Source organism: Filicampus tigris, chromosome 11 (genome assembly GCF_054856515.1).
Source record: "Filicampus tigris isolate MCC_2025a chromosome 11, RoL_Ftig_1.0, whole genome shotgun sequence".
NCBI classification, from domain to species: domain Eukaryota; kingdom Metazoa; phylum Chordata; class Actinopteri; order Syngnathiformes; family Syngnathidae; genus Filicampus; species Filicampus tigris.
This window is the reverse complement of record NC_141227.1, coordinates 13,897,594-13,925,581: the sequence shown is the minus strand read 5'-3', so window position 1 is coordinate 13,925,581 and position 27,988 is coordinate 13,897,594. Positions and strand designations below refer to the sequence as shown.

General features: G+C 40.6%; 1 protein-coding gene and 1 long non-coding RNA gene across 8 annotated transcripts; one reads left to right on the top strand and one right to left on the bottom strand.

The window, feature by feature from the left end:
• The first annotated feature begins 6 nt into the window (after window positions 1–6).
• On the top strand, window positions 7–27,315 carry LOC147139830 (vinculin-like). Of its 7 annotated transcripts, none has more exons than XM_086045008.1 (24): window positions 10–623; window positions 5,077–5,147; window positions 6,456–6,606; window positions 7,045–7,153; window positions 8,272–8,394; window positions 9,842–10,002; window positions 12,645–12,735; window positions 12,816–12,963; window positions 13,955–14,108; window positions 14,183–14,358; window positions 14,444–14,542; window positions 15,640–15,830; window positions 16,077–16,103; window positions 16,845–17,044; window positions 17,488–17,616; window positions 17,697–17,846; window positions 18,131–18,239; window positions 19,142–19,444; window positions 19,514–19,638; window positions 20,018–20,203; window positions 22,997–23,152; window positions 24,041–24,244; window positions 24,834–24,938; window positions 25,879–27,315. In XM_086045008.1, the coding sequence occupies exons 1-24, from the start codon at window positions 456–458 to the stop codon at window positions 26,023–26,025; spliced, it is 3,483 nt and encodes a 1,160-aa protein (XP_085901134.1). In that variant the 5' UTR covers window positions 10–455; the 3' UTR covers window positions 26,026–27,315. The 7 variants fall into 7 exon arrangements, with proteins under 7 accessions (XP_085901139.1, XP_085901134.1, XP_085901135.1 ...); XM_086045014.1 differs by having other exon boundaries at window positions 506–633; XM_086045013.1 differs by lacking the exon at window positions 22,997–23,152 and having other exon boundaries at window positions 7–623.
• Window positions 4,927–6,627, bottom strand: LOC147139831 (uncharacterized). Its single transcript, XR_015088625.1, has 3 exons — window positions 6,538–6,627; window positions 6,150–6,295; window positions 4,927–5,480 (listed from the first exon to the last, which is right to left on the bottom strand). It is a non-coding gene; the product is annotated as an uncharacterized LOC147139831 (long non-coding RNA).
• Window positions 27,316–27,988: the final 673 nt, after the last annotated feature.

The window sequence follows — 27,988 nt, the reverse complement described above, 5'->3', positions numbered from 1 at the left end:
AAATTCTTCCTGTTGGCGGCACTACGCTCAACGTCCTCATCCAATCGAGGAATCCCCACCTCTTCTCATTAATTTTGCCCTTTCCTTTTTCGGGGGGCGCACACTGGCATGCGTGCATGACGTAACTTGGAAAGAGCTGTCACTTGCACGGTGCTGTGCTCGTGCATGTTGCCTGCAGCGTGAGCGCGCACCATTACCGAGTCTCCTCCATAGCACAGGCACGGAGCAAGCTGCGTCTTCGCCGTGATTGGGCGGAGGGCGGTGATTCCTTCCGGCACGACTAGGGTAGACCCACCGGAGGGACCCGGGTCCAGAGCGGACGAGGTTGTTGCTCCTCCCGCGAGTGAGGAGAGAATAAAAAGCAAGAAAGGAGGGCTTCTTTGCAAGGAAGCCAGCGGCCACCTTTTTGTGTGTGTCTGTGTGTGTGTTGGGGGCTGCGGTAAAAGTCGTTGACCATGCCGGTGTTTCACACCAAGACCATCGAGAGTATCCTGGAGCCGGTGGCCCAGCAGATCTCTCACCTGGTCATCATGCACGAAGAGGGCGAGGTGGACGGGAAAGCCATCCCGGACCTGTCCGTACCGGTGCAGGCGGTGCAGGCTGCAGTCAGCAACCTTGTGCGGGTGAGTCGATGTGAGTTTATTCGACCAGTTTGATTTCTTGACATTCATCATGTCAACGTCAGTTCGTGTGGCACAGTCAATGCCAGACAAGACATTCACATTTTGACCAAAGAGACTTTTTTTTTTATGGTGTTTGATCTTTGCACATCATTAAAATGGTGTAAAAGTGACGCACACAAACGCAACATAAAATGTTCAACTTTGCCCTTCCCGCTAATCAGATGGACACTCAGCGCTCAATGGAGTTTGTGGGGCGGAAGATTGATTTGACACACACACATACACACACACACAAACTGGTCATCTTTAATTTAAACTGAGATTACACAGTGGGTCACTTTGTCTGTGTGCACTGACTGGCAAAATCAATACGAGCCCTGCAGTCAAGAGACAACACTCGAGACACTCACGGACATCAGTCATTTGCTTTCGCTTTGACCTGCTATGGGACATATTGGATCACAATCAAATTGTGCAACTCATAAAGAGTCACCCACAGCGTGAATTTTGTTACTTGAATACTGCACTCACAGTTAAAATGGAAGAAAATGTCAAATAATGCACTGTAAAAAAAAAGTGGCAAAAGCATCCTGGATACCCTTCATCTTTATCCTGATCTGCACCAAAATTTCATAGCAATGTTAAAAAAAAAACTTGGTTGATGTTTTATTGAAGATCGAAAGAAAAATATAAACACATTGGCAAATTGTTCCTCCTACTACAGACAGAAGTACTGCAGTACTCCTTCCAATTAATTGGCCATATACAGCCCAGAAGCTCATTTGATCCGACCATCTCTCTATTTTCTATAGCACTTGTCCTCATTTGGTTCACAGATGAGCTGGAGCCGATACTGCTTACTTTTTTGTCGAGATGAGTTACCCTGGACTCGTCGCCAGTCAATTTCATGGCACAAATAGACAAACAATCGATCACACCTATTTTTCAGAATCCTTAATAAACCGAACATGCTTGCTTTTGAAACTTGGGAGTAAGACAGGTTTCCCAAAAGGAATTGTTGAAGAGAGGCCAAATGTAAAATACAAACATCTTTTCAGCTGTTACATTTAATTTTTTCATGTCCTTCAGATGACTTTATAAAAACAGAAATGTGCATTGATAGGAACATGTTTCCCCACCCTTGATGTAATAAATAATGTGTAGTTGTAAAGTACAGTCCATGATGTCCGATTATTGCATCTCTGTCTCTCTGCTTGTCCTGATCATTTCAGTAGATTCATCCAGACGGCGAGCAGAGGGAGGCTAATAGCACCCCCGGGCACGCCTTTGTGTCCCTGATGCGTTTGTTGAGAAGACAAGAATGGGGAAGCTTTTTCGGATGTAATTAAGGATTTAAGATTTGGGGGCTCATTTTCATCTCCTGATGATGCCTGTTCATTCTGCAGCAATGCAACTGAATAAGAGACAAGTGGTGGTTAATGGATGAGAAAGATGGAGGGAAGAGTTGAACGAGCGCACACAGCTTGCTGGTTGCCGGGTAGAAAAACTTAATTGGGCATGATGGAGCCCCTCATGTTTTGTGGACTTTATTTTAGCAAGCAGAGTCAGTTGATGCAAAAAATGTAAAAGAGTCCCTCTGCACACTGATACGGTTACACCGTTAACTCCCATCATGGTGGGCCATGTATATAAAAAGTAGGTCACTGAGATTCTTCCAGACGCAAACAAGATGGTGTCAATCTGTCAGAGACGCTTGCGCGTGTGTGATGACGATTCAACTAAACATTTAGCTGGTGCATTTGTTTGGAAAAAAACGTGAGCTCACTGGAGTTGTGCTTATGACGGAGCCGCTCTTGGAAGTTTGAGCTCCCTAAGGAGGCGATGTCGATCTCATTCCTGAGTATGTTTGGGGGGGCAGGAGGATGGAGGAATAAATAGATTTACTGTTGAGAAGTGAGCAGAAGAGTCACCTGCTTCTGTTTGGGATGTAATTCATTGGATGACCCTGGATTACCTTTCCCACTGTGTCTTCCTTACTCCTTCCGTGTCCTATTCTGTAAACCCACTCAACAGTCGTGAATTGATTAGAGCCAGGACCCCAACTTGGTATTTTCACTTACTCACACGCAGACAGAGAAAATATTGTGAAAACCTTTTTTTTTTTTTAAACCACCGTTTGGTGGAAGACAATCAAGACTCTATCACTGAAGCCCTTCAAGTTTAAACTACCGAATCACCGAAATGCAAAACATGATGAAGCGTTAACATTAGCATCAACCATGATAGTACTGTTTAGCTAGTTTGTATTAGCAGCTTGCTAAAAGAAAAGAATTATGTGTTGTCCTGACAGTGGTTTTGTATAGTTGAAGCAGAGTCGAGACAACTAAACCCATGATACCAATAGTAAAAATAGTATCCATCTGTGAAAAAGAAGATAATTCCACTTGACAGCGACGATATGTGTATTCTTCGTCCATTTGAATTGAAAAACATCATCTTATTGTGCCAAATCTTTTTGATTAAATTGTTATTGTGTTTAATTACTAAACCTCAAAATAATTGTCATTGCTTTAATGCCAAATACGGGCAGCACTTTTGCCAAGTGGTTAACATGTCTGCCTTATAGTCTGATATTCCTGATATTCAGCATTTTAATCTTCCTGTATGGAATTTGTATGTTCTCCCCTTGTATGTAAAAAGGAAAGGCAAAAACATTTTGAAATGTAATGGCTCTGATTCAGCGGTTTTGTCGGATCTCTGTGTAAGAGACCGATCGTGGTTTGGGCTTCCTCACTTATGTTGCCCTGGATGAATAGACAAAAAAATCCTACAGGCACACTCCAGAGTCTTGTGGAATGTCTTCCCAGATGAGTGCAACCTGTTGTAAAGAAGCGCCATGCTTTATTCAATTTTCACTAAGTTACAGGCGGTGTAACTGCCATTTGTCCCAAAACTTTTGTTTGTCCATGTAGTGGAGCAAACCTCTGCTCAGTAGGTTTGCTTTTTCTAAAAAAAAAAAAAAAAAATTGTCAGACTGCTTTTAGAGAAATTCAAACAACCATCATTCTAAGTGATTATAAACCTGCTCGGGGGAGATTTTCCAGTTTCAATTTGTCTTAATTTGTCCTGCTGAACACCTTTCCAACAATGTTCCTGTGTGGACAATACAGACAGGGGGCCACTTAACCGCACATTAACCATGCAGCGATTGTACATTGAATAATCGATGCTAAGTGATGCCAATTACAAGAAGCGCTTGCACTCAAGCAGGTTCTTTGTCTAAAGTTTCATCACGACTCGCTTGCTATACTCGCAGAGCTCCATTCCTGCAAGTTTCAAGGAACCTTTTGCAGTATGATTGGATGCCAGACAGTGTTCATGGTTGCTTCTCGCTAAGAATGCATCTTCCCGTGACACTCTGGGGGCCACAATGTCTATTAACTGAAGTCCACCAATGCGGCACTGAGAGTCTGATGTCATCATCTTCCTGAAATTGCATCTCCACTGTGTGTGCGTGGCCACGTTTGCATTTTCGTGTTTGTGTGGAGGGCATGCGCATGTGTGGCTTCTCTGCCAGCCGTCTGCATCTCTGTTGATGAGAACATCAGCAAGAGAAGTTAGCATTCTCCCTGCAGTTTTATTATATGTATACTCCCAGTTTGAAATGTACTGTCAAACTAAACATAAAATAAAGAGAATTGCACATTGTGTATTTAAAGCAACCAAACAACATAGCCTTAAGAATGCCCCCGCTTGCTTGATGCTAACACATAATGGAAAATGCCAGTGAGAGACCAACAGGTTATGGTTGTGTTGTTATAACCGTTTTAGCATCGGAAATTTGAACACAAATGGAGGAGAAACACATGTAGGCAGACAACATCACAACACCAGCAAGCATATATATTTCTTTATCCTTTTCAAAAAAACGACTCTTTTCAGTCGCTTACTGAGTCACAGTACCGTAGTTGTGAAACTATTCTTAATTTGTGTCGGCATGACTGTATTATTATACTGCCCCTTGGTGGCCAAGGCAGGCACACTCGTAGGAGCAACGCAATGTATTGAATCAAATCATGAAATCTTGATGCACAAACTGTTTGATTCTTTACATTCCATTTTTTTTTATAAATCACAATATTTTACAGTGCCACTTCTTCTATTAAAAAAAAAAACGTTTCACATTTTATTTAGAGGGGGCAGAAACTGGAAGTGTCGGCATTTCTATTCTTTCAATTGGTAAAGATGCTTTTAGATGTGAGTGTTTTGAGTTAAGAGCATCATCACAGAACAGATTATGCTCCTATCTTAAAGAGGACAAGTGGTAAAGAAGATGGAAAGATAGATTCAAAGAGCTTTATTCAACTCTGCACCAAAATGTTCTTCACTCAAATAGTTTGTGTGAAAGCTTTATATCATCCAAACCTAAAATAGTTTCTCTTTCGATGGAGTGAATTACACAAACATTTAATCGTCCATTTATGTTTTGCAGGTTGGGAAGGAAACGGTTCAAACCACCGAGGACCAGGTGCTGAAGAGAGACATGCCGCCTGCATTCATCAAGTAAGCTTGTTTATCATTGACTATCTGCGATGGAATTCATCCACTTCATCACTCAGCCGCCAGAGAACTTGTTTTGAAAAATACGGAAGAGGATTCCGAGCAGTTTAATGTTAGGAAATATGGCAGCGTGCCCAGCTGCAACAAAGAGCCACTTCTGAACTGAGTGCTCATTCAGAAGCGACCCACGGGTGACTTGCCCGCCATCAAGCATTCATCTGGCCGAGAGGCTGTTTGTTGTGTTCCAGCATGCTTCCAAAGGTCTGTTAGGGTGGCTGAAGGCGCCGACTCAGCAATGCTGCACCTCTGACATCAGGCTGCATTGACTTGAGTGTCCTGTAGAGACCAAATTATAGAGATCGATGCCCTAAGTGCAGCAACATAACATTGGTTTTGGATCATGAATTATCAGCAGCCTTTGTCTGTCTTCAGTTTAAAAGCGGAAGTCAACCCAAACACATTTTTTTTCAAGAATATCTTCCCGGCAGGCCCACTAGTTGAAACGGGGCATTCTGATTGATTTTGCGTTTGTGGAATATAAGTTAAGCAGCAAAATGCACTTGTTTTTAGCCATCTCTGGGGGCGGCCATTTTGTCTTCTGTCGACTGAAAATGACATCACAACTGCTCACAACGACCTATCACGGCTGACCTGTTTTCTGAATCCGAGCCGTGATTGGTCGTTGTGAGCAGTTGTGATGTCATTTTCAGTCGTCAGAAGACAAAATGGAGATGGCCAAAAATGAGTGGATTAACAATTATTCCACAAACGCAATATTTATCAGAACGCCCTGTTTCAACTAGTGGGCTTGCATAGAACATATTCTTGAAAAAATATATGTTTGCGTTGACTTCCGCTTTAAGTGCAGAGTCCAGATCTTAAATGGATATAGATCTGCAAAGTGCTCCCCAACGCCCCCCCCCCCCCCAAAAAAAAACACCTCCCCCACACACACACAAACGCATTCGTGTATACGCATACATACACATCGTAAATCTCACCCACCAGGCAAAGGAGAGGGACATGTGTAACGTGAAGCTGACTAAATATAGATGAACTAGCAGCCATCGATACCCTGACCGGCGGGGCTCAGAAGAAGGAGGAGGTGCCTTGGCTTCTTTCAAGCACTTAACTTCATCACCTTATGCAACCTAAGAAAACATGTAATATCTAAGCATTGGGGTACACAAAAACAAAACATCCAATGTTGTCGTGCCTTATGTGTAGATGTTCGCTCAACAAGGCGTGTTTTTTTTTTTTTTGTTTAAAATATAACCGAAAACAAGAAAAACATGTTCCGGGTGTGTGCAGGGTGGAGAACTCGTCTTCTAAACTGGTCCAAGCGGCTCAGATGCTGAAGACGGACCCCTACTCAGTCCCCGCTCGGGATTACCTCATCGACGGATCCAGAGGGATTTTGTCGGGCACGTCTGACCTGCTGCTTACGTTCGACGAGGCCGAGGTGTGTTCGTGTTCGTCTGCCTGAGGATATCTTTCAGGGGAATCAAGCTTTTTATAGCGGCGCACGAGAAGGAAGTGAGCTCAGAGCTTCAAGCAGCTCAGCAACGGGAGTCTCAGTTAGATTTAATCAGTCCGATCAAATGACTTTCCTCTATCATAATGCATAATCAGTGCGTGTGGGTGTGTGTGTGTGCGTGTCGGATATATTTGAGGCTTCTCCTTCTCCCTAAGTGGGATCACATTGAGCATGTTATTATGGTCACCGCGCTTTATCACTAGTTTTCAAGGAGCAAACCTCTTCTAGTCACAAGCCAGACATCACAAGACGGCACACACACATACACACACAAACACAAACAGGGGCCACTTGAGGAAGAGCAATAAAAGGCTTCGTATGTTCGTCTGTGACGCCACTCTCTGCATCTGTATTGTGTTCCAGGTGCGTAAGATTATCCGCGTGTGCAAAGGTATTCTGGAGTATCTGACAGTATCTGAAGTGGTGGAGACTATGGAGGACCTTGTCACGTACACTAAAAACCTGGGACCAGGTCAGCAAGAGTGGTTTCTGAGCACTTTGCAATGAAAAAACTTTGAATCACAACATTCATAAAGATTTAGCTCAGTTGAGCGATAATGGCCGTCAAGGTATCAAAGTATCATCATTTGCATAAGCAACAAATTGTACACATTCATGCTTAGTTCTTACTTGGTACCTGCCCAGGTTTTGTGGAAATACAGTAAATGGCCCCTTTTAAAGGACACATCTGCATTTTTTTAAAAGCAGTTTGCAAGTGTCTTAATAAAAGGTCTCTGATATTTTCTCATCAGAATACACAAACGATAAAATAATTACAGCACTCTAAAAGAAAAGCACTCCTTGCCAGTTAAGATAAAACGATATAAGCTTTATTAGTATCACAACGGGGACATTTGCATTGATTTATGAGCAATAGTGTATGCGAGAATACAAAAATACGAAACACAAAAAATGTAACCGCTGTAATGTGCTCTAACCATACTAACATATGAAGTGATGGCAGAAAATATTTAAACTTTGATTCAAAGTGTAATCTCATTTGTTAGTCTCTTGTTAGAAGACATTTTCGTTTTCTTTTATTAGACGTCGAAACTCCTATTTGCTATTACGCTACATTAAGAAATGATTGTATAAACGTGCAAGAAATGTAAAGAAGGGCATCATAAAGTTGAGTACGGCAAGATCCATGTTTGAAGGTTTTGTGTTAATATATGAAAATACTGCTGATGTAAATGAGCAGAAAATGAATTCAGCACGCAAACAAATTTAGACACGCCGTAAGCCGATCGTCACTATTGGTTTTACATAATGACCCGAAACGTACACAAATGTGTGACAGAGTCAGTTAAACGGTAAAGCGCAAACAGTCTCCAGGGTTAAAGGTTCCGATAAGAACGTTTTCACCTCTCTGATTCCTCGAAGATTATTTTGAATCCTATCATCCTCACCTGTTAAATTCATCTTGTCAACACAGATAAAAATGTTAAGCTGTGCACATTAGTCTGAAATATGATAGTGAGGCTATTCAAACGTCTGGTGTTTACTCTGTATGAGATCAGTGGTTTGCGAACCCCCTATTTGCTGTGACTAAATTCCTCAGTTGTTTAATAATTGTTTGCCTTGGCTCAGGGATGACCAAGATGTCAAAGATGATAGAGGAGAGGCAACAGGAGCTGACACACCAGGAGCACCGACAGATGCTCATCAACTCCATGAGCACGGTCAAAGAGCTGCTGCCTGTCCTGATATCAGGTGAGTGCGCGTGGACCGACTGCGCCACAAAAAAGCCAAAGCGAGCAGGTCACTGAGCATTCCGCACGGTTGTTATAGCAACCCTGATCATTACAGTCATCATTAGTTGCGTTGTACTGTAAGATTGGCTGCAAGTACACGCGCAAGCTGCTGCCTGTTGTCCTGGATCGACTAAAAGAGCTGGGCAACGCTCTATATGATAGAGACAAAAGTATTGGGACGCCAAGGCCATTACGGGGAAGTGAAAATAAGGGACAGTGGATTTAAAGCGGAAGTCAGCCCAAACACAAGCAGGCCAGCAGGCCCACTAGTTGAAACACGGCATTCTGATTAATTTTGCGTTTGTGGAATATAAATTAAGCAGCAAAATGCATTCGTTTTTAGCCATCTCTGGGGGCGGCCATTTTGTCTTCTGTCGACTGAAAATGACATCACAACTGCTCACAACGACCTATCGCGGCTCAGATTCAGAAAACAGGAATGCCGTGTTTCAACTAGTGGGCCTGCTGGGAACATATTCTTGAAAAAAATATGTTTGGGTTGACTTCCACATTAACAGTAAAAACAGTTTCTATACTGTTCATTAAGAATCTCCTTTGGTTGTTCTTGTGATTATCTTAATCCTTTTTATTTATTTTGTTACATTTTAAATTTTCACCTACGGCATGCTTCACACATGCATGGTTCTATTTTGATTTTGTGAGTATTTGTAAGCTCATTCAGTTATATCAATATTTGTATCGTATCATGATACAGTACATGGGGTTTCCCCAAAATTTTAACATCATTTTGTAGTCTAAAAACAGTCAATTCTTAATCTCAAATATTCATGAGATAGGTGAAAAGGTTAGCTAAAAAAAATGTATTTTTCAAGGTGGAGAATCAGGCACGGCTCCAGGATTTTTTTCTCTGCCGGGTCTAAAGGGGGGCTTGACCGAGAAATAGGGGTCTGAGGAAACTAATTTGTAAATATATTTTAAAATGTCAAATAAAATGCTGGACGGGGCTTTAGCACCCACTAGCCCCGGTGTACCGCCATCCCAGTTAAGAATGCCATTCAGTAGTGATGAAAAGATTTTTTGTGTGTTGTGCTTGAATACAGTCAAACACGAGAGTGCACAAGGAAATTGAATGAAAATACACTACACGAAGCGAAGGCAAAAAAGAAAACGTGTCATGTCACAGGGGCTGCGCATATCAAACATTTGTGAAGCTTTATGAAACGGGGGAGGGGTCTGTGGATGCCCCTCGCCCCTTTGTGGTTGCTCATGGCTATCTCCATCTCAGCCACGCTACCTGCATGCCACTTTTTATATATTATTCTTTTTTTTAATTCAGAATGAATTTAAATGAACCTCGATACACATAAGTGGGTCGTTGTAAGTGAAAATATTCACTCATTTTTGATGACGATCCCGGTCATTATAGCTCGTCTTTCCATCCTCAGCGATAAAAATTTTCGTGGCAACCAAGAGCGGGCGCGGCGCTGGCGTGGAGGAGGCCGAGAGGAACCGCCGCTTTACCTTTGAGAAGATGAGCGGCGAGATCACAGAGATCATCAGAGTCTTACAGCTCACCACGTGGGACGAAGACGCCTGGGCCAACAAGGTATCCCTCAGCTGACTATGCGGATTCTCATTTTAAACCCTCTCACGTTAATCCCCACACACTTATTTCATTTGCAGTTTTGGTGTGGAAGGCCTGTTCACACACACACGCACACACTCCTCCACACGTAGTCAAACAATGTTAGCCACGCAAGCCTCTTTGCTGCCGAGGGCATCTTTTTACCTTCTGTGATTCACTTTTTCTTTTTGCTTGCTGGTGTAACCCCCTTCTCCTTTTTCTTTCCGTACCTTCCTCCTCCATTATTTTCCCTCCTTATAGAAGGTAAGCCTGCTTCTCTCCCCATCTGCAGCCACCAGTGCACGTGTGTGTGCCACTTGGTTGAACACATTTTAGTGTAAATGCCGTGCTGACACTGAACAGCCTGTATGTCCCGTGGTTCAGTCAGCTGATGTGATGATGTTCTGTTTATATGTAACTCATCACTATGTGTATTGTTTTTATGTGCATCTGTTTGTGTGATTTGAGCAGAGGTGACAAAAATACCTGCGCTCTGTCTTCAATTAAAAGTACCGATTCAACTCATTTAAGTAGACTTTTGGAAAAAAAAAAAGCCATTTTTGACAAAGTAAGGAATCGAAGGTACTGACATTTGATTTCAAATGTAGTGAATAGAAGTAGAAAGTTGTCAAAAATAAATACTTGGGTAAGGTAAAGACATCCTACTTATAGGGAAAATCAACCCCAAAATTTTTTTTCCAAGAATATGTTCCCAGCAGGCCCACTAGTTGAAACACGGCATTCTGATTAATATTGCGTTTATTGAATATGAGTTAAAGCAGCAAAATCCACCTGTTTTTAGCCAGTTCTGCGGGTGGCCATATTGTCACTTCTGTCGACTGAAAATGACATCACAAGTGCTCAGGGCTCAGGTAACGACCAATCACGGCTCAGCTTCAGAAAAGAGATGAGGTGGATTAACTCTTATTCCACAAACGCAATATTTATGAGAATGCCTTGTTTCAACAAGTGGGCTTGCATAGAACTTGAAAAAAACATGTTTGGGGTGACTTCCTCTTTAAGTATAGTAACAACATATTAGTTGACACTACTTTATGATGTATTCTTATAATGGAATGTAACCTCATTTAATGTATTTTTCTCTACAGCTCATACGCTTGTGTGTTACACAAGATGTTGTTTTAAGTCAAAATGACTTCACTCAGAAATGATTCTCATGTTTTTTTTCCATGTATTTATTTATTTTTTACAGCGTCAGGGATGATAAGATAAATTTCCCTTGTCCAACTTGTCGCTCTGCATGTTTCAACACACATAACCGGTCCACACAATGATTTGTCTTTGTGTGTCTGAGTGGTTGCTGTGCACATATTGTGGCCAGTCCCAGTCATCATGAGGGGCAAGTGCTGCCCTCCTCTCGGGGTCATGAATTATATAAAATAAGCTGGTCCAGACACATCCGTAATACATGACCTATTGAACGGTTCCACTCAAGCGTTTTATCGTCCTCTGAGCTGGAAGTTAAATGTTTTTCTCTATCATTTGGAAAAAAACGAGGAGGTTCTTGAAACAGTTTTGAGTTCATTTTGACCTAGCTAGAGTTTTGTGATAACATAATCGCATGTTTAATGGCATGTAATGTTTTAATGACTGCTGTGACTATGTGCTGTATAGTAATCATATATTACAACAGTTAATGTGACCTATAAATGAATTGATGTTTTAACAATTGTATAGATTTTGTGGAATTAATTTGTATATATATATATATATATATATATATATATATATATATATATATATATATATATATATATATATACATATATATACATATATATATATATATATATATATATATATATATATTGGAAACTTTTTCAATTTTCACTTTATTGCGATTTCTGTAACGTGGAAACATGATTCAGGTAAAAATAAGAAAATGAACATGAATATACATATATATATATATATATATATATATATATATATATATACATATATATATATATATATATATACATATATATACATTATATATTATATATTTGAGTTGAGCCAACTATATTAAAAAATACCAGCAAAATCCTTCGTCCAAAATTGCGTCATTCAGTGAGGCATTGTTTTGATGAACGTCATGCTCTATTTTTATAGGTAACTATGACTTCTGGGTACCAAAGTGGTTGAAGTCGTTCATAAAAATGATTCACTAACAACTAAAAATAGTCTTGTATGTAAAAGAATAGTTGTGTAAGGTTTGCTTTAAAAAGAAAAAAAGACTCAGCTATTTCATAAAATTGCTGTTACCTACACATGTATTTTTAAAAATGAGAAGAACATTGCAGTTTAATAAAAAGCATGCACAGTTTGTCAACACTTTGATTTTTTTTCCTTTTAATCAGAAAGCAGAGCTAATAACATTGTTTGTTTCTATCAAAGTCATTGATTATAATTATACATTAGGCATTTTATTTATTCATTTAATTGACTTGATTCTAAACCCCGGGGTTTGTCACAATCACATTTTAATGATTTAGTAGCAATCCAAAAAGCTTTTGGAGACGATTGCAAAAAAAAAAAACAAACAAAAAAACTGTTTTTCCTCATTATTACCATATTTCAATTTAATAATGAATATTTCTTCCATTTTAATAATTTATTAGGATATGGAAGCACTGAAGAGATCTTTGGCCTTGATTGAATCGAAGATGATCCAAGCGAAATGTTGGCTGAAAGACCCGTACGGACAACCAGGTTTGTAGCTGAGGGGTCTATGTTGCCGTGCGCTTTTATTGATATGATAGAACAATGTTGTGGCATGTCACCCCCACCAGGAGAACCGGGTGAGGTCGCATTGCGTGTGATTCTGGACGAGGCGGGAAAGGTGGGAGAGCTTTGTGCTGGCAAGGAGAGGAAGGATATCTTGGCGACACACAAAGCTTTGGGACAAATGGCCGACCAGATTGCAGATCTTCGAGTCAGGTATTGCACACTTGTTAGGAAAATGCAGTGATAGGATGTAACGCAGTACCCAGACCTTGTTACTGTACTTTACTGAATTATTCACCGTTTTTTATGACAACTTTTTACTTTCACTACCTACATTTGAAAACACATATCTGTACATCATACCCCTTACTTTTTTCAAAATCCTTTGTAGATTTTGACACAATGTAGAATAGGTATAAATCAACAAATTATAAAGAAAAAAAAGGAGGTGGATTGCGTCAGAAAGGGCATCCGGTGTAAAAACTGTGCCAAACAAAATTATGTGAGTGAGCCACTGTAGGGTTCCCCAAGTGGGACAAGCCGAAAGTCGCAACAACAACTTGGGAAACCAACCCAAACATATTTTTTTCAAGAATATGTTCCCAGCATGCCCACTAGTTGAAACAAGGCATTCTGATCAATAGTGTTTTGGTGCAATATGAGTTAAGCAGCAAGTTTTTAGCCATCTCAGGGGGCGGCCATTTTGTCACTTCTGTCGCCTGAAAATGACATCACAAATGCTCAGGGCTCAGGTAACGACCAATCATCGTTCAGCTTCAGCAAACAGGTCAGCCGTGATTGGTCGTTACCTGAGCCCTGAGCAGTTGTGATGTCATTTTCAGTCGACAGAATTGACAAAATGGCCGCCCCCGGAGATGGCTAAAAATGAGTGGATTAACTCTTATTCCACAAACGCAATATTTATCAGAATGCCTTGTTTCAACTAGTGGACTTGCATAGAACATATTCTTGAAAAAAATATGTTTGGGTTGATTTCTACTTTAAGTACATGTTCGAGTACATACTTTTCTACTTTAACTTACTGTAGTTACAAGAGTTATATCAGAAGTTCTACTTCAACCAAAGCCATTTTTTTACACAAGTACTTCAACTTTTATGTGTGGAGTGTGAGTACTTTTGCCACCACTGGACAAAATATGCATGTATTTACATATACAAATTCATTCGTGTTTATTTTTGGCAGAGGCCAGGGTACGAGCCAGGCGTGTGTGCAGCGTGCAAGCCAATGCTCTCAGGGCTTAGACTTGTTATTTGGCAAAGTGGACACCGCTGCCCGCAAACTGGAGGCTCTTATCAATGCCAAGCAAGCCATCGCTAGGAGACTGGATGCTGCACAGGTCTCGTAAAGCAACAACACTTTTAGCACTCTTTTAACACAAGCTGGCATTTATCATCATGTTATTTTATTCAGGCATGGCTGGCTGACCCCAACGGCGGTCTGGAGGGTGAGGAGAACATCAGGGTGTTACTCGCAGAGGCCAAACGCATTGCCGACCTGTGTGAGGACCCCAAAGACAGGGACGACATCCTGCGTTCCATCAGTGAGATTGCAGGCCTCACCTCCAGACTTGTTGAGCTACGCAAACAGTATGTTTATTTTGTTTCTTTCCCCTCCTCCGACATTAATAACTACACTGTATTTTTATCTAATTCCAAGACCCTTCATTCCCAGGATCAGAGTGCAGCCTTGTGTCACCAATACCTGGCACATTGTACCTGCATGGAGGTTATGTTGTTGCTTGTCAACTTTAGGCAGCCGTCCTACAATAAGGTTGCTAAAATGTTTGAATATGTTGAAGAGCTAATGGGGCTATTTATTTAGGTGGTTTAACAAAAAAAAGAAAATGAGTGCAGAAATTAAAGGGAAGTAGCACATTGAAGTTTGAGAGCCCAGTGAGTCATAACAACATGAATCATTATTTCTCTAGATTCTGAATTCAATGACCATAAAAGGAAACGCAACATAAACATGTTGAGTAACTCTTTTGTCCAATGACATGATTTGACACATGAGCGCATAAATTGCCCAATACATTTTTTTGATTGGCTGCACTGCTAGAAAGTCTGTACTGACGCTCTGTTTATTTTATATATTGGTCATATTGTGTTTGTGTTTTATTAATTCAAAATATGGATTCTATCATTGGCTGTGTTAATAATATTAAAAAACAAAAAAAAGTGCAAGAAGACTTATTTACCTAAAATTCTGTCATAAAATATATAATATTTGGTAACAGGCCAATCAAAAATCTCAATCTCATCTATAATCTATAAAATAACCCTAAAATCACAAATGATTCTAAAAAGCTCATGTTAATCATAAACATTTTCAACACTATTGTCATATATTAAGATATAGATATCTTCAATTATAATTTTAGTGTAATGTACTGTTGCCTCACACTATACATGGCTTATAGTGATATGTATAAACCATCAGTATCTACTGTACATGCCAGAAGAAACCCATAAGTAATCATAACTCATAATTTCTAATATTTAACCAATGCATCACGTTACGCACGGGTTCCAAATACTAGTCACAAAAAACCTGGCATTTGAACAGGGGTGTGTAGACTTTTTATATCGACTGTATGTTCGGAATTCTATGGTATAGTAAATATTGACTAAACAAAACAAAAAAAGTGGCATCAACATCAATGGTATTTCCCTTTAACGATGATTGTCTAACCACGGGTTAATGAGATGTCGGGCTTCTAACAAAATAACAAAAAAACTCATTTTTTCCGCTTTAAAGGTGGAGAAGACTTTGGATAACTGAGCACCTTATTTCCCTTCTTATTCGATGCTCCTTTTTGTGCACATCATTAAACAACATTTTCTCTCCGTGTTGCATTGTTGTTTCAGAGGTAAAGGTGATAGTCCGGAAGCCCGTGCATTGGCAAAACAAATTGGGGCGGCCCTGCTGACCTTGCAGGCCAAGACCAACCGAGCTGTGGCCAACATGAGGCCCGCCAAGCCCGCAGTCACTCTGGAGGGCAAAATGGAGCAAGCGCTGCGCTGGGTCGCCAACCCCGGAGTGGATGACAGAGGTGTAGGTGAGTGGGTTTGGAAATAAGGAAGTGAGGGCTTCTGAAAAGGCTGACAGACACATATTGAGGAAATAACAGCAGTAGTTGCCATTCAGAGAGGTCGAGAAGAAAGTTCATCCACCTATTTGAGCTAACACTATGTAACAAGCTGAAGACATTAAGAAAGAAAAAAACATGTTTTGTATTCTTAGTTTTGTGTGTCTGTTTTTTTAATTGCCGCCTGTTCCCTCCCACGCTGCCTCTCGGGGACAGAGTGTGAGAGACTGGAGTGGAACACAGGTACTGTCTTCCACTTTTTTACTTCCACTGAAGATGCACCCAGACTCTTTAAATATTCATGACTTCAGGACAATGACTTTCAAATAGTGGTACTGCTACAACTCGGGGTACGCCGGCTCTCCCTAATGGTCCGTGAAAGAATCGCTGCTTGAATACAGTTTAGTCATATGTAACTATTAAATAATGTTTGTTTTTAAACCTTTGATTATTATTTTAAGGGTAAGTCAACCCAAACATATATTTTTTGAATAATATGTTCTATTCAGGCCCGCTAGTTGGAACAAGGCATTCTGATAAATATTGCGTTTGTGGAATAGGAGCTAATCTACCCATTTTTAACCATCTCAGGGGCCGGCCATTTGTCACTTCTGTCGATTGAAAATGACATCACAGTTGTTCAGGGCTCAGCTCACCTGTTTGCTGAAGCTGAACTATGATTGGTCGTTACCTGAGCCCTGAGTAGTTGTGATATCATTTTCAGTTGACAGAAGTGACAAAATGGCCGCCCCCTGAGATGGCTAAAAAGGGGTGGATTTTGCTGCTTAACTCATATTCCACAAAATTTTAACATTTATGTCCAATACGTTTTAATTGAATCATTGTTTAAGTATATATATTTTTTTTAATGTTCCCTCCCTCCATCACCTCCATAGATGTGTTTGTTTTTATCCAAGAGCAAGCTGATAGCCGGTATTTCAATGTGATACATGGGACGACCTGTGACCATTTTCGTGTCCTTAGGTCAGGCGGCTATCAGAGGGATGGTTGGAGAAGGCAGGAGGCTGGCAGGAGGCCTCTTGGGGCCGTACCGCCAGGACATGATGGGACGCTGCGACAGAGCAGAGGCTCTCATGACATCCTTGGCAGACATGGCTGGCAGGGGGGAAGCTGAGGCCCCTCACGCTCGAGCGACTGCAGCACAGCTACATGACAGCCTTAAGGTTGCTCATATAAGCATATAAGGTTTTATTTCACTGAACTATTTTTGATTTCGTTGTTAGTCTGGCCTCCGGGTGGCTGAAAAACAGGGATTGATGAAGAATGGGCCGCGGGCCACATAATGCCCACAACTTACTATAAAAATAAGTGAAATAATATGGTTACCCTCTTATAACTGGAATTCGACTTGCTTCAGAATTAACTAATCTGACTCAAACTCTTGTTAAATGGGAGACAGCGCATATGTGTGGATGTGAATAAGGAAAATATTTTGGGTGTTTCTCATTTGTCTGTTTTAAAAATCAAAAGCACAAAAGTGTTCCAACTCCCAAGTGTAAACTACACTATTGCAGCCTACTGTGTGAGGCATGCTTGTCATTGGATTGAATGCGCTGGTGGAGTGCGCCACCCAGTGGACTGACAATGGAGTATGTGTCCACACCAGGACCTGAGGCAGAAAATGCAGGAGGTGATGACCCAGGAAGTATCTGATGTCTTCAGTGACACCACAACACCCATCAAATTGCTGGCCGTGTCCGCGACCGCACCCCCCGATGCCCCCAACAGAGAGGAGGTTGGTCGTGGTGTGCACAGATTTACAGGAGAAGAATTGTGTTGAGTAAGATGTTTGAGTCCTCCATGTCCTCGCTGTAGGTTTTTGAGGAGCGTGCTGGGAATTTTGAGGCCCACGCAGGTCGTCTGGGGGCAACAGCTGAGAAGGCGGCTGCCGTGGGAACAGCCAATAAGAGCACGGTGGAGGGGATTCACGCTGCTGTCAAACATGCACGTGAACTCACACCACAGGTGCTTGTTTCTTTTTTACTCACCACATTTTAAATTCAAAATAAAACAGTAAAATACTTTTGGGAGGATTATTATGTGTCAAGTGAATCATCCCCACACTTTTACTGTAATCAATAAGAACAGTAATAGTAGTAGTAACATTTTGGGGTGAAACTCATAATCACTTTAAATGAAAGAAAACTCTATTAATCAACTTCTATGAGACCTTTGGAGCCCCCCTGGAAATCCAGGTGCCCCAGGAATTTGACTGTGTTTGCCTAATAGTAAATCCGCCCCTGGTCCAGGTAACTTCTGCTGCTCGGATCTTGTTGAAGAATCCTGGGAACAAAGCAGCGTATGAGCACTTTGACACCATGAAAAACCAGTGGATCGACAATGTAGAGAAACTCACAGGTGAGATGCCTTTAAAAATTTTCCCCCCAAAACTGAGTATTTTTTCATTATTATTATCCGTGTACAGTATATAGGTATGATGCAACGAATGATACTGAATGAGAATTTATTGATTTATATTTTGGTTTTTTTAGTTTAAAAAAAATGTTGTAATTTTTAGCTTTTAGTGATGACCAAACTGTTTCATCTTTATTTTTTAAAGTTATCATTTTATAAGGCTTAAATGTCTAAGGTAAATCACTATTATAGATATTTGTGGTGGGTTCGAGATTCATATACAGGTGTTTCAAATTTGCAGATGTTATGAATGCATTTGCTTAGCTGTACTGAGTAATGTTGGCTATACATATATATGCAATGATTATTTCATTTTATTAAAAATGAATGATTATAGTACACTATATAGTATAACAGTAGAGTAATTAATTTAGATTTTTTCCCCGTTATGATAGGTCAGATATTATTTTATGTTTTTTATATATTAGATGAGACTAGATTAAATGTATGTACAGTATTAGTTATACTATAATGTCAGAGAGTCATGTCATTGCATATTATTTTACTGTACAGCATTGTATACTAGTACAGAAGAACAGAAAATACATTTTTAGCCTATGAGTTAAGTATTACTATGATCTGATTAAATTTAATTCATAGCAAGATTAACAAATACAAATATTAGAATTCAATTTATGTTTTTTAATTAGAATAATAGCTCAGTTTTATATAGGGCAAGAGTCAAGGGACCCGAGGATGTTTAACAATAACTCATGAGTGTAATAAATATATGATTTACATCAATAGAATTTTCAACTTGGATAGAGTTCATTGCTCATGACTCTTGTCAACTTTCTTATATTGTGTATGTTTGTACGTCTATGCGTGTGTGTGTCCGGGTCCAGGTCTGGTTGATGAGGCAATAGACACCAAGTCACTGCTCGACGCCTCCGAGGAAGCCATCAAGAAAGACATCGACAAGTGCCGAGTTGCCATGGCGAATGTTCAGCCCCAAATGCTTGTTGCCGGGGCAACGAGCATCGCGCGGCGAGCCAATCGGGTTCTGCTGGTGGCCAAAAGGGAAGTGGAGAACTCGGAAGACCCGCGCTTCAGGGACTTGGTGAAACACGCGTCAGACGTCCTATCGCACACCATCTCCCCTATGGTCATGGACGCCAAGGCGGTGGCTGGTAACATACAAGATAAAGGTACACACACTCAGTTCAAGACATAAACAATCTCCATATTCTACAGGATGACCTCTGACCCTTCCACAGGATTGCAGAAGGCCTATTTGGACTCCTGTCTGAGGATCCTGGCTGCTGTGGGAAAAGTTAGAGAGGCCTTCCAACCTCAGGAGCTCGATTTCCCCCCTCCACCACCTGACCTAGATCAGCTCCAAGTGAGTCTTATTTGTAGTTTGGATATGTCATCTTTTTAGGGCAAAAAAAACTTTAAAAAAATTATCAATAAGTAATACGTAGTTCTTATCTGCACTGTTCGCATATTTATTGTCATAAAAGAACTTTTGAGTTTATTGAGAATCACATTTAAATAACATCTGTAAACAAATGAAGAAAATATAAACATATTTATGTAAATAAATATCTTATTAAACAATACATTTGAAATATATATTTTTAAATGTCTTTTCATGTACAGTACCACAATAATTAATTTTAATACAAGTTAGTGCCTCTTAAGTCAATAGTAATATTCCACATTTTTTAAACTGAAGCACTGGGAATGGAATTTGCACCTATTTTATGTTTTCCATCCAGGTAAGTGACGAGCAGGCTCCACCCAAGCCGCCCCTGCCAGAAGGCGAGGTGCCGCCCCCTCGTCCTCCTCCTCCCGAGGAAAAGGATGAAGAGTTCCCAGAGCAGAAGGCTGGAGAGGTCGTGAGTGAGCCCATGATGGTGGCTGCCAAACAGCTGCACGACGAGGCTCGCAAGTGGTCCAGCAAGGTCGGTCCACATATGCGTATTGGCCTCAATTTATAATTTGTGGTTATGGAATATGTTCTCCCTGTTTACTGTGAATTCATATGTTATGAGTCATGTTGATGCTGAAATATGGAGATCAGGGACTTGATTCCAATTTCAGAAGGAAACTGGAAACTGTCATCTGGTACACTAAAAAGAACCAAAAAGTGGTGCGCGTGCAAACATACACTTACCGGGCAAATCATTATGTACACTTGCACAATCCAAAAAGCCTGAAGATTGATAATGGATAATTAAGTTAAGTTGTGTTTTCTTTTTTTTCAAGAATATGTTCCCAGCAGGCCCACTGGTTGAAACACGGCATTCTGATTAATATTGCGTTTATGGAATATGAGCAGCAAAATTCACCCCTTTTTAACGATCTCGGGGCCATTTTGTCACTTCTGTCGACTGAAAATGACATTACAACTGCTCAGAGCTCAGCTCACCAATCACCAATCACGGCTCAGCATCAGAAAACAGGTCAGCCGTGATTGGTTGTTACCTACGCCCTGAGCAACTGTGATGTCATTTTCAGTCGACAGAATGCAATATTTATCAGAATCCCTTGTTTCAACTAGTGGGCTTGCATAGAACATATTCTTGAAAAAAAATATGTTTGGGTTGACTTCCCCCTTTAACATTACGTTTATTTTTGCAGTTTTCAATATTATCGAATTGCACGACATCACACTGTGAGCTGTTTTTAACATATTGCCTTCTGTATGTAACTAAATGAGGTAACCGGGTTTGGTACGGTGCAGTTTTTAACTAGTGCGAATTACAACCGTGATAATATACATATTGTTAAGTCATAACTGTCAATCAAAACTGGCTCTGACTAGATTGTGTAAGTGTACCTAATGTAATGACCCTTCATGCATCTAGCATCCATTATTCAGTTGCAAAGCTGATCTAGTAGTTGTATAGATTGTATGCCTCACAGTCAGGAGATTTGAGTTTCAAAGTCCATTTCTGTGTACTTCGGTTTTCTCCCACATACTTTATTAATTGAAGACTTCCAATTGCCCATATGTAAGACTGTAAGTGTGAATTTTTGTTTTTCTAGATTTGGCCTGCGATTGACCAGTCAAGAGGTTTGCTTGGCTTTTCATTCATGTTACATACAAAGATATTGACGTCCAGTTTTTATTAACACTTTCACAGCGGTGTGCATATGATAATATAGTAGTCGTCCCTTTAGGTACGAGTGACCCGACTTGTTCGTTGTTCGAGATTCGAGCCATCATTCAGACAATTATTTTGCTTTGACTTGACTGTGTAGTGGCAACTAGGTGAATTAAGCCTTGCACATTTCCTCATGATTAATCTGTGCCCTACCATGTCTCTTTTTAAGGTTATATGTGTATGCGTTTGTGTATATGTGTGTGAGTGAGTGAGTGAGTGAGTGAGTGCAGGTGTGCTTGTGGATGTCTTTCTTTTGTATACTGCGAAGGGAGGAAGGGAAGGTGGGAGCGGGTTCTCTTTTTATGCTTTATTTTGATGTTTTTAAATGTACAACACTTTGAGTTGCATCTTGTGTGTGAAAAGTGCTATATAAATAACATTTGATTTGATTTGATATTTAAAACAACCAAACAATGTTACCTTAAGAATAGCCCGATAGCTTAATCCAACATAAAATGTAAAATGCTATTGACATACTAATGGTAGCACCGAAATTTGCGGTTTTAGAACTCTTTAAGCAACTGACATTTGAACAGAAACAGTGTAGCAACAAATGTAGACAGCTAAAATAACTACTCACAGGCATATATTCTTTATCCTCTATGAAAATGACCAATATCAGAGTATCTTACTGAATCACTTAAAATAATAGTAGAAGTATAATGTATTTGTGTCTGCATGACTGTAATAAGGCGGGCACACCAGAAGGAGTAGCGCAATATGAAATTAATTGCAGCTTTAAATCCTGATAATTTGTAATTCTTTACGTTCTATTTAATTACGTTGCTATCCTTTGTTTTATGATGTACAATATTATAGATTGTTATATTCTCTTATTAAAAAGCAAATACAAACATTACATTTGTATCTCAAGGCACCGCTGTAAATATTATTGAGATGGTTCGCGGTTCTAACTCAAAGTAAAGAGGGTCTGGGTTCAAATCACGTGCACGTTAGGCTCCTTAAAGTTTCCATATTGTCCGTTATTGTGAACGTGAGTGTGAATGGTTGTCTGTCAATATGTGCCTCGTGATTAGTTGGCGGTCTCTCACCCCAAATCAATACAGATACTCCAACTCACCTGCTAACCGAGAAGAGGTCTCAAAAATAGAACTATCTTCCTTTGGAGTTTAAGTGTTGTTTTCACATTTTTGTTTTTTCATGTAGAGGGGGAAAAAAATCCTTCCAATTTCGTTTGTGATATTAGATTGAAGAAGTTGTTGTTAGTTCTTGTCTATGCACATCTGCCTTGGAAAACCATGATGAAAACGTCACTTTAGTTGCATCCCAGTTGTGGAGTGAGGCCTCATTCCTGTTAGATCACAACCTCGGGATCACGGCTGCAGTCCAATTTTTTTTTTTCCCCCACCTCACCTGCACTGCGCAGTCCCGCCTTCCCTCCCTGCTCCCCCATGATGCCTGTACTCCTCCTCCTCAATTCCTCTGTTCTTACACCCCACTGCTTCTCGTAGTGTACTAAACGCCTCCTGGCTCTCTCCCCCCTTCCCCCCCCCCGTTTCCCCTCCTCCCCAATCAATCCTCCGCCAAACGCCGCCAATACACTCCTTCCCCTCCTTGCCCTGCCAGGAGGCAGTAGAGGTAGACGATGAAGATGAGTTTACTGATGGTGAGGATGACTATGAGCCCGAGCTGCTGCTGATGCCCTCCAACCAGCCTGTCAATCAACCCATGCTGGCGGCTGCCCAGGCTCTCCACCAGGAGGCGCGCAAGTGGTCCAGCAAGGTCTGACATGATGTCACAAGCGCATTTTTGGCGCTGGATTATTTGCCTCCACCACTTCTCTCTACGCACGCATGCAAAAACAAATAAAGTGTCACTCAAACAAATTGCATCAGCTGCTACCATGACAACCTCCAACCAGCTGTGGCTGCTCAGATGGTGCTAAAGTTGTACTAAAGGTTGACACTTGATGGAATGGCTTTTTTTATTTTTTTTTATTTAATTGATTCACAAACTAGCTTCAGGATTTCCCGCCCTTATGTTGGCGATTTAAAGAAGGAGTCTCGCTGTTGTCAATCACTCGTTGTCAGGGCAACCTGTGATGCCAAGGATGACAGTTTCCCAAAGACGTCTGGGTGATGTAGTGTAGTTGCAACCTCATGGTTGCTTACTAACCTTAAAGCACTGAGAAACGGGTCAGCATGCGTGTAAATTCCATAATGATATTCTGTGTGTGTACACTGCATGCCATTTATTGAATGGATGCTTGTCATTAGCATTCACTGCCATTTTCATGATTTTAACCCTCCATTAAAATGAACAGAACTATGCTTGGAAACCTCATGGACAAAAGTATCGGGACAAAAGGCCATTATTGACAATGGAGACTTGAAAATTATATTTCTGGAGTGGCTGCTGACTAACTCTGTTGTAGTTCTTCCTAGGTTTTCTAATGAGATCAAAATGATCAAACCGTGCCTACTAAAAAAGAAAAAGGCTACTACTAACTACTCTCACAAATTTGGAAGCAGCAGTGAAGCCGTGCCAACATTTAGTAGATTTGTCCCAGTACTTTTCTCTATTACAGTTTCTCCACCCCGTTCCCTCAATCATGAAAATTCCATCCTCCTTCTCCTCATGTCTCTTATTCCCCTCACGTCCTCGTCTCAGGGCAACGATATCATCGCGGCCGCCAAGCGCATGGCTCTGCTGATGGCTGAGATGTCCCGGCTGGTGCGCGGCGGCAGCGGCAACAAGCGAGCGTTGATCCAGTGTGCCAAGGACATCGCCAAGGCGTCAGACGAGGTGACGAGACTCGCCAAGGAAGTGGCCAAGCAGTGCACGGACAGACGCATCCGGACGAACCTGCTGCAGGTTTGTTTTTTATGAGAAATTCTATCGAGCACCACAGAAAACTATGAGAATCTTTCTCATTGTATGATGTGTTTTCATAAGCTGCACAGACAACAAAATGACATTTTTTTAAAAATGTGTTTGCTGGAAGTATTTGCAAACGTGGGCATTCCGTCAGACAGACGGACGGGTCTGTCAGTCCGTCACTGACGGACACCCGTTTTGCTGATGATTGACGAATGACGGAAGTGGGTTTTCATCCGTCAGTATAATCGTCACTAACCGCATCCGTCAGTGATGGTCTGTCGGCAGACACCCGTTTTTCTGACTTTTTTTGAGGGATCGACCGACGGACCAATGGACTTCTGACAGACTGACAATGACAATTCGTTTTGTGACGAGAAATGACGGACTGACGAATGATGAATGGGTGCTCTGGCCGCTGATGGATGACAAATGACGGACCAGCAAAATTTTGTAAAATGCCCACTCTCTCAATCACTCTCTCATGAGAAACCATGACGTCCATTTGAAAATGAAAAATCACCGTTGGATGATATTCCATCCACTGAATTCCAAAATAATATGTCTCTTCTTTTTCTTGTTGAAGGTTTGTGAGCGGATCCCCACCATCAGCACCCAGTTGAAAATCCTCTCCACTGTGAAAGCAACCATGTTAGGTAGAACAAACATTAGTGAAGAAGAGTCCGAGCAGGTAAAATTATCATGTTGTCGTTTGTCTATATGGGACCGATATATCATATTTCCTGAAAAACAGCCTCAATTATGTCCGCCATGCTTCAATGAACTAAACACCTCTCCGCAAATATACAGTAGGCTACATAGTTTGGATTTTATTTTTGTATACAATGGTACCTCGACCTACTAGGTTTTTGACATCTGACATCTGCTGAGTTTTTGTCTGGAGTTGCTAGCAAAAATTTGAGGTACAAGCGCTAGCTATGGTGGCAGCAGTTTGGCAGATAGTAAGCAATTCTTCAAAAAACAACGGCAAATACTTGCTTCCAGATTTTTATTGACACTTTTAGTTGAGGTTTACTATAAAATGAAGCATAAAACAAAGATAATTATGTTCTGTGTGTTTAACCAAACCACATTTGGCATTGCCTTCCGACTGTCCGCTAGCCTAATGCTAACACACAATATCAAACACCTGAAACCAATTAACAAAACTAGCATCTCTGTCTTAGTGTAGTCTGTTTGTATTTATTACACTGCCCCGACACACACCCCAGTTAATCTTTTATGAACTTTTAGTTTGAAAAAAAAAAAACAACAACATTATTTTTATGCCACACTAAATGGGTGGACAGGCACTAGAGAAGGGGTCACCAAGTCCGGTCCTCAAGAGCACCTATCCTGCATGTTTTCCATCTCTCCCCGCTGCAACACACCTGATTGAAATGATCAGCTCATCAGCAAGATTTTCAGAAGCCTGAAAACATGCAGGATAGGTGCCCTTGAGGACCAGACTTGGTGACCCCTGCACTAGAGACTTTACTATTTCCATACAAACATAAAAAAATAAAAAGATTTTCCATAACATGTCCCCGTAACAACATTAAAGAAAAAATTCAATTTGTGCCTTCTCTGTTCGTATTTCTTGCTTCCCAATGTCTGGTTGCTTTGTGCAGGCCACAGAGATGCTGGTCCACAACGCCCAGAACCTGATGCAGTCCGTGAAGGAGACGGTCAGGGAAGCTGAGGCAGCCTCCATCAAGATCCGCACGGATGCAGGATTCACCCTCCGCTGGGTGCGCAAGACCCCTTGGTACCAGTGAACGCAGCAATGACTTTGTGAACAGTGGGACACACTACAGGGAAGGGGATAAAATGAAGTAGCAACACAGACAGATGGTTTTCCATCATCCACTGTTCATTTAAAGCTCTTCATGTCCCTTTTTAAGTGGACACGAAGGAAGCGTTTTTATTATTAATATATATTTTTGGTATGTTGATTGCAGGTAGCTATATATTTTTTGCATGAAGATGTTTTCTATTTTCTAAAAGGCAACTTGAGACATTGTGATAGGACTTTTGTGTTTAACAGAGATTTGTTTCTTAATAATGACGTGTTGTGTGCGCGTGATGTGAGTGTATCCACTCAGCTGTGAGAGACTCTCACCAACCTTAAAACGCTTAAGGACGGCACACTCCTCCGCTCATGTTTACTTTGATGATTAACGCTGCTGATTGAAGACCTGTGTGTCAATTCGAAGGGTGTGATGTCATCGCCTACATTTCGCTTATACTTGAACTATAAAGTCTTCTGGATTGGAAGTCCTTGGCGATGAAATGTGTAATTATATAAATGAGTGACTGCCGAAGTAACGGAGTATTTGCTTAGCATTGCCTGCGTGTGTGACAACTCATGATTATTTGTAGGGATGGGCATAGTGATTGATTTTAATTGTGTGATGTAATTAGCCATTTTAATTGATGCAAAATGGAGTGCACTACTTGTTGGCTCAGTGTCAACCAGTTTGCAGTCTAAAGATGTTTTTATGGCTGCTTATTTTTTTTTCATTTAATTTTGAAGCCAAAAGTTGCATTTGACATTACAGTACATTTTAAAACTATAATAACTCAAATAGCCCACCACCACCATACATTTTATTTTGTCTTATTTCACATATTTCTAGCAGTGTATAAAATTCATTTTCCGTAACAGTTGAACTGTTTAGGGGTCATCATTTATTTGGAGTGGTGGCGTCACAAGTTAAAATTACATGCAACCAGCGCCGCTCTCAAGAAATTTTAAGCTCTTGTTTCGCTTTCACTTTATGGTTTATACAATGTTTTGTATGATTGCTGGGCAAATGTAACTTTTAGATGGAAAATCAGTGTGTGTGCGTATACGAGAATATAAACAAGCACGCCATTTAAAGGGACAGAATGTTGTGAGCATGTAGCAGCCGCTTTTTGAGAGCGACAGCGTGTATGTGCATTACAGTATATGTACACGCGTGATGTGTCCCATGCACCCTGAATGTATCCTGAGAGCTCATGGCCATGCAAACACATGCGCTGTTTGTGCCTGGGAAGAATAAAAAGACTGATTATGAATGACATTCTACCTGCAAGTTTGCCTTTTACTGCTTTTGGTATGGCCTCCTGAAACTGGACCTCAGCTCTTAGCTGCAATAAGTGTACACACCCCTGTTCAAATGCCATGTTTTTAAAAAAAATATAAAACAAGATCAAGATAAATCTTTTTTTTTTAACCCACTGTAATCTGTACAACTCAATTGAATTAGAAAGGGTAATGTCATTCAATATCATTCCCATGCATGCCATCATTTTAATTGCCTCTGATTATACCTAAAATGAAGTTCCGTTTTTCTAGTAGGCTTTTTCTGACATTAAAGTCATATCATGGCACACTGTGGTCAGCAGTGAGCTACCGCAGCATCAGAGGTTAAAGGTATCAGTCAGAAAGGTACAATAGAATTTCCAAGGCATTTAATACAGTATATTTCTCACAATCACACCTGTGGATCATTTAGTGTTCATTGAGTGTGAGTAGGACTGAGTACCCATGTAAATGAATAGTGTATTAATTGTCATATATAGTACTTGGATTAATTAAACATGTAAAATTATCTTCAAACTTTACTGCAGTCATCACATTTCACACTATTGGATTTGGAAATGACTTCAGTTGTTCTGGAGTTAAAAAAAATAAGAAACATCTTAAAAAGGTGTAATGTTCTTTTTTTCCCCACTTATCCCCAACAGTAGCTT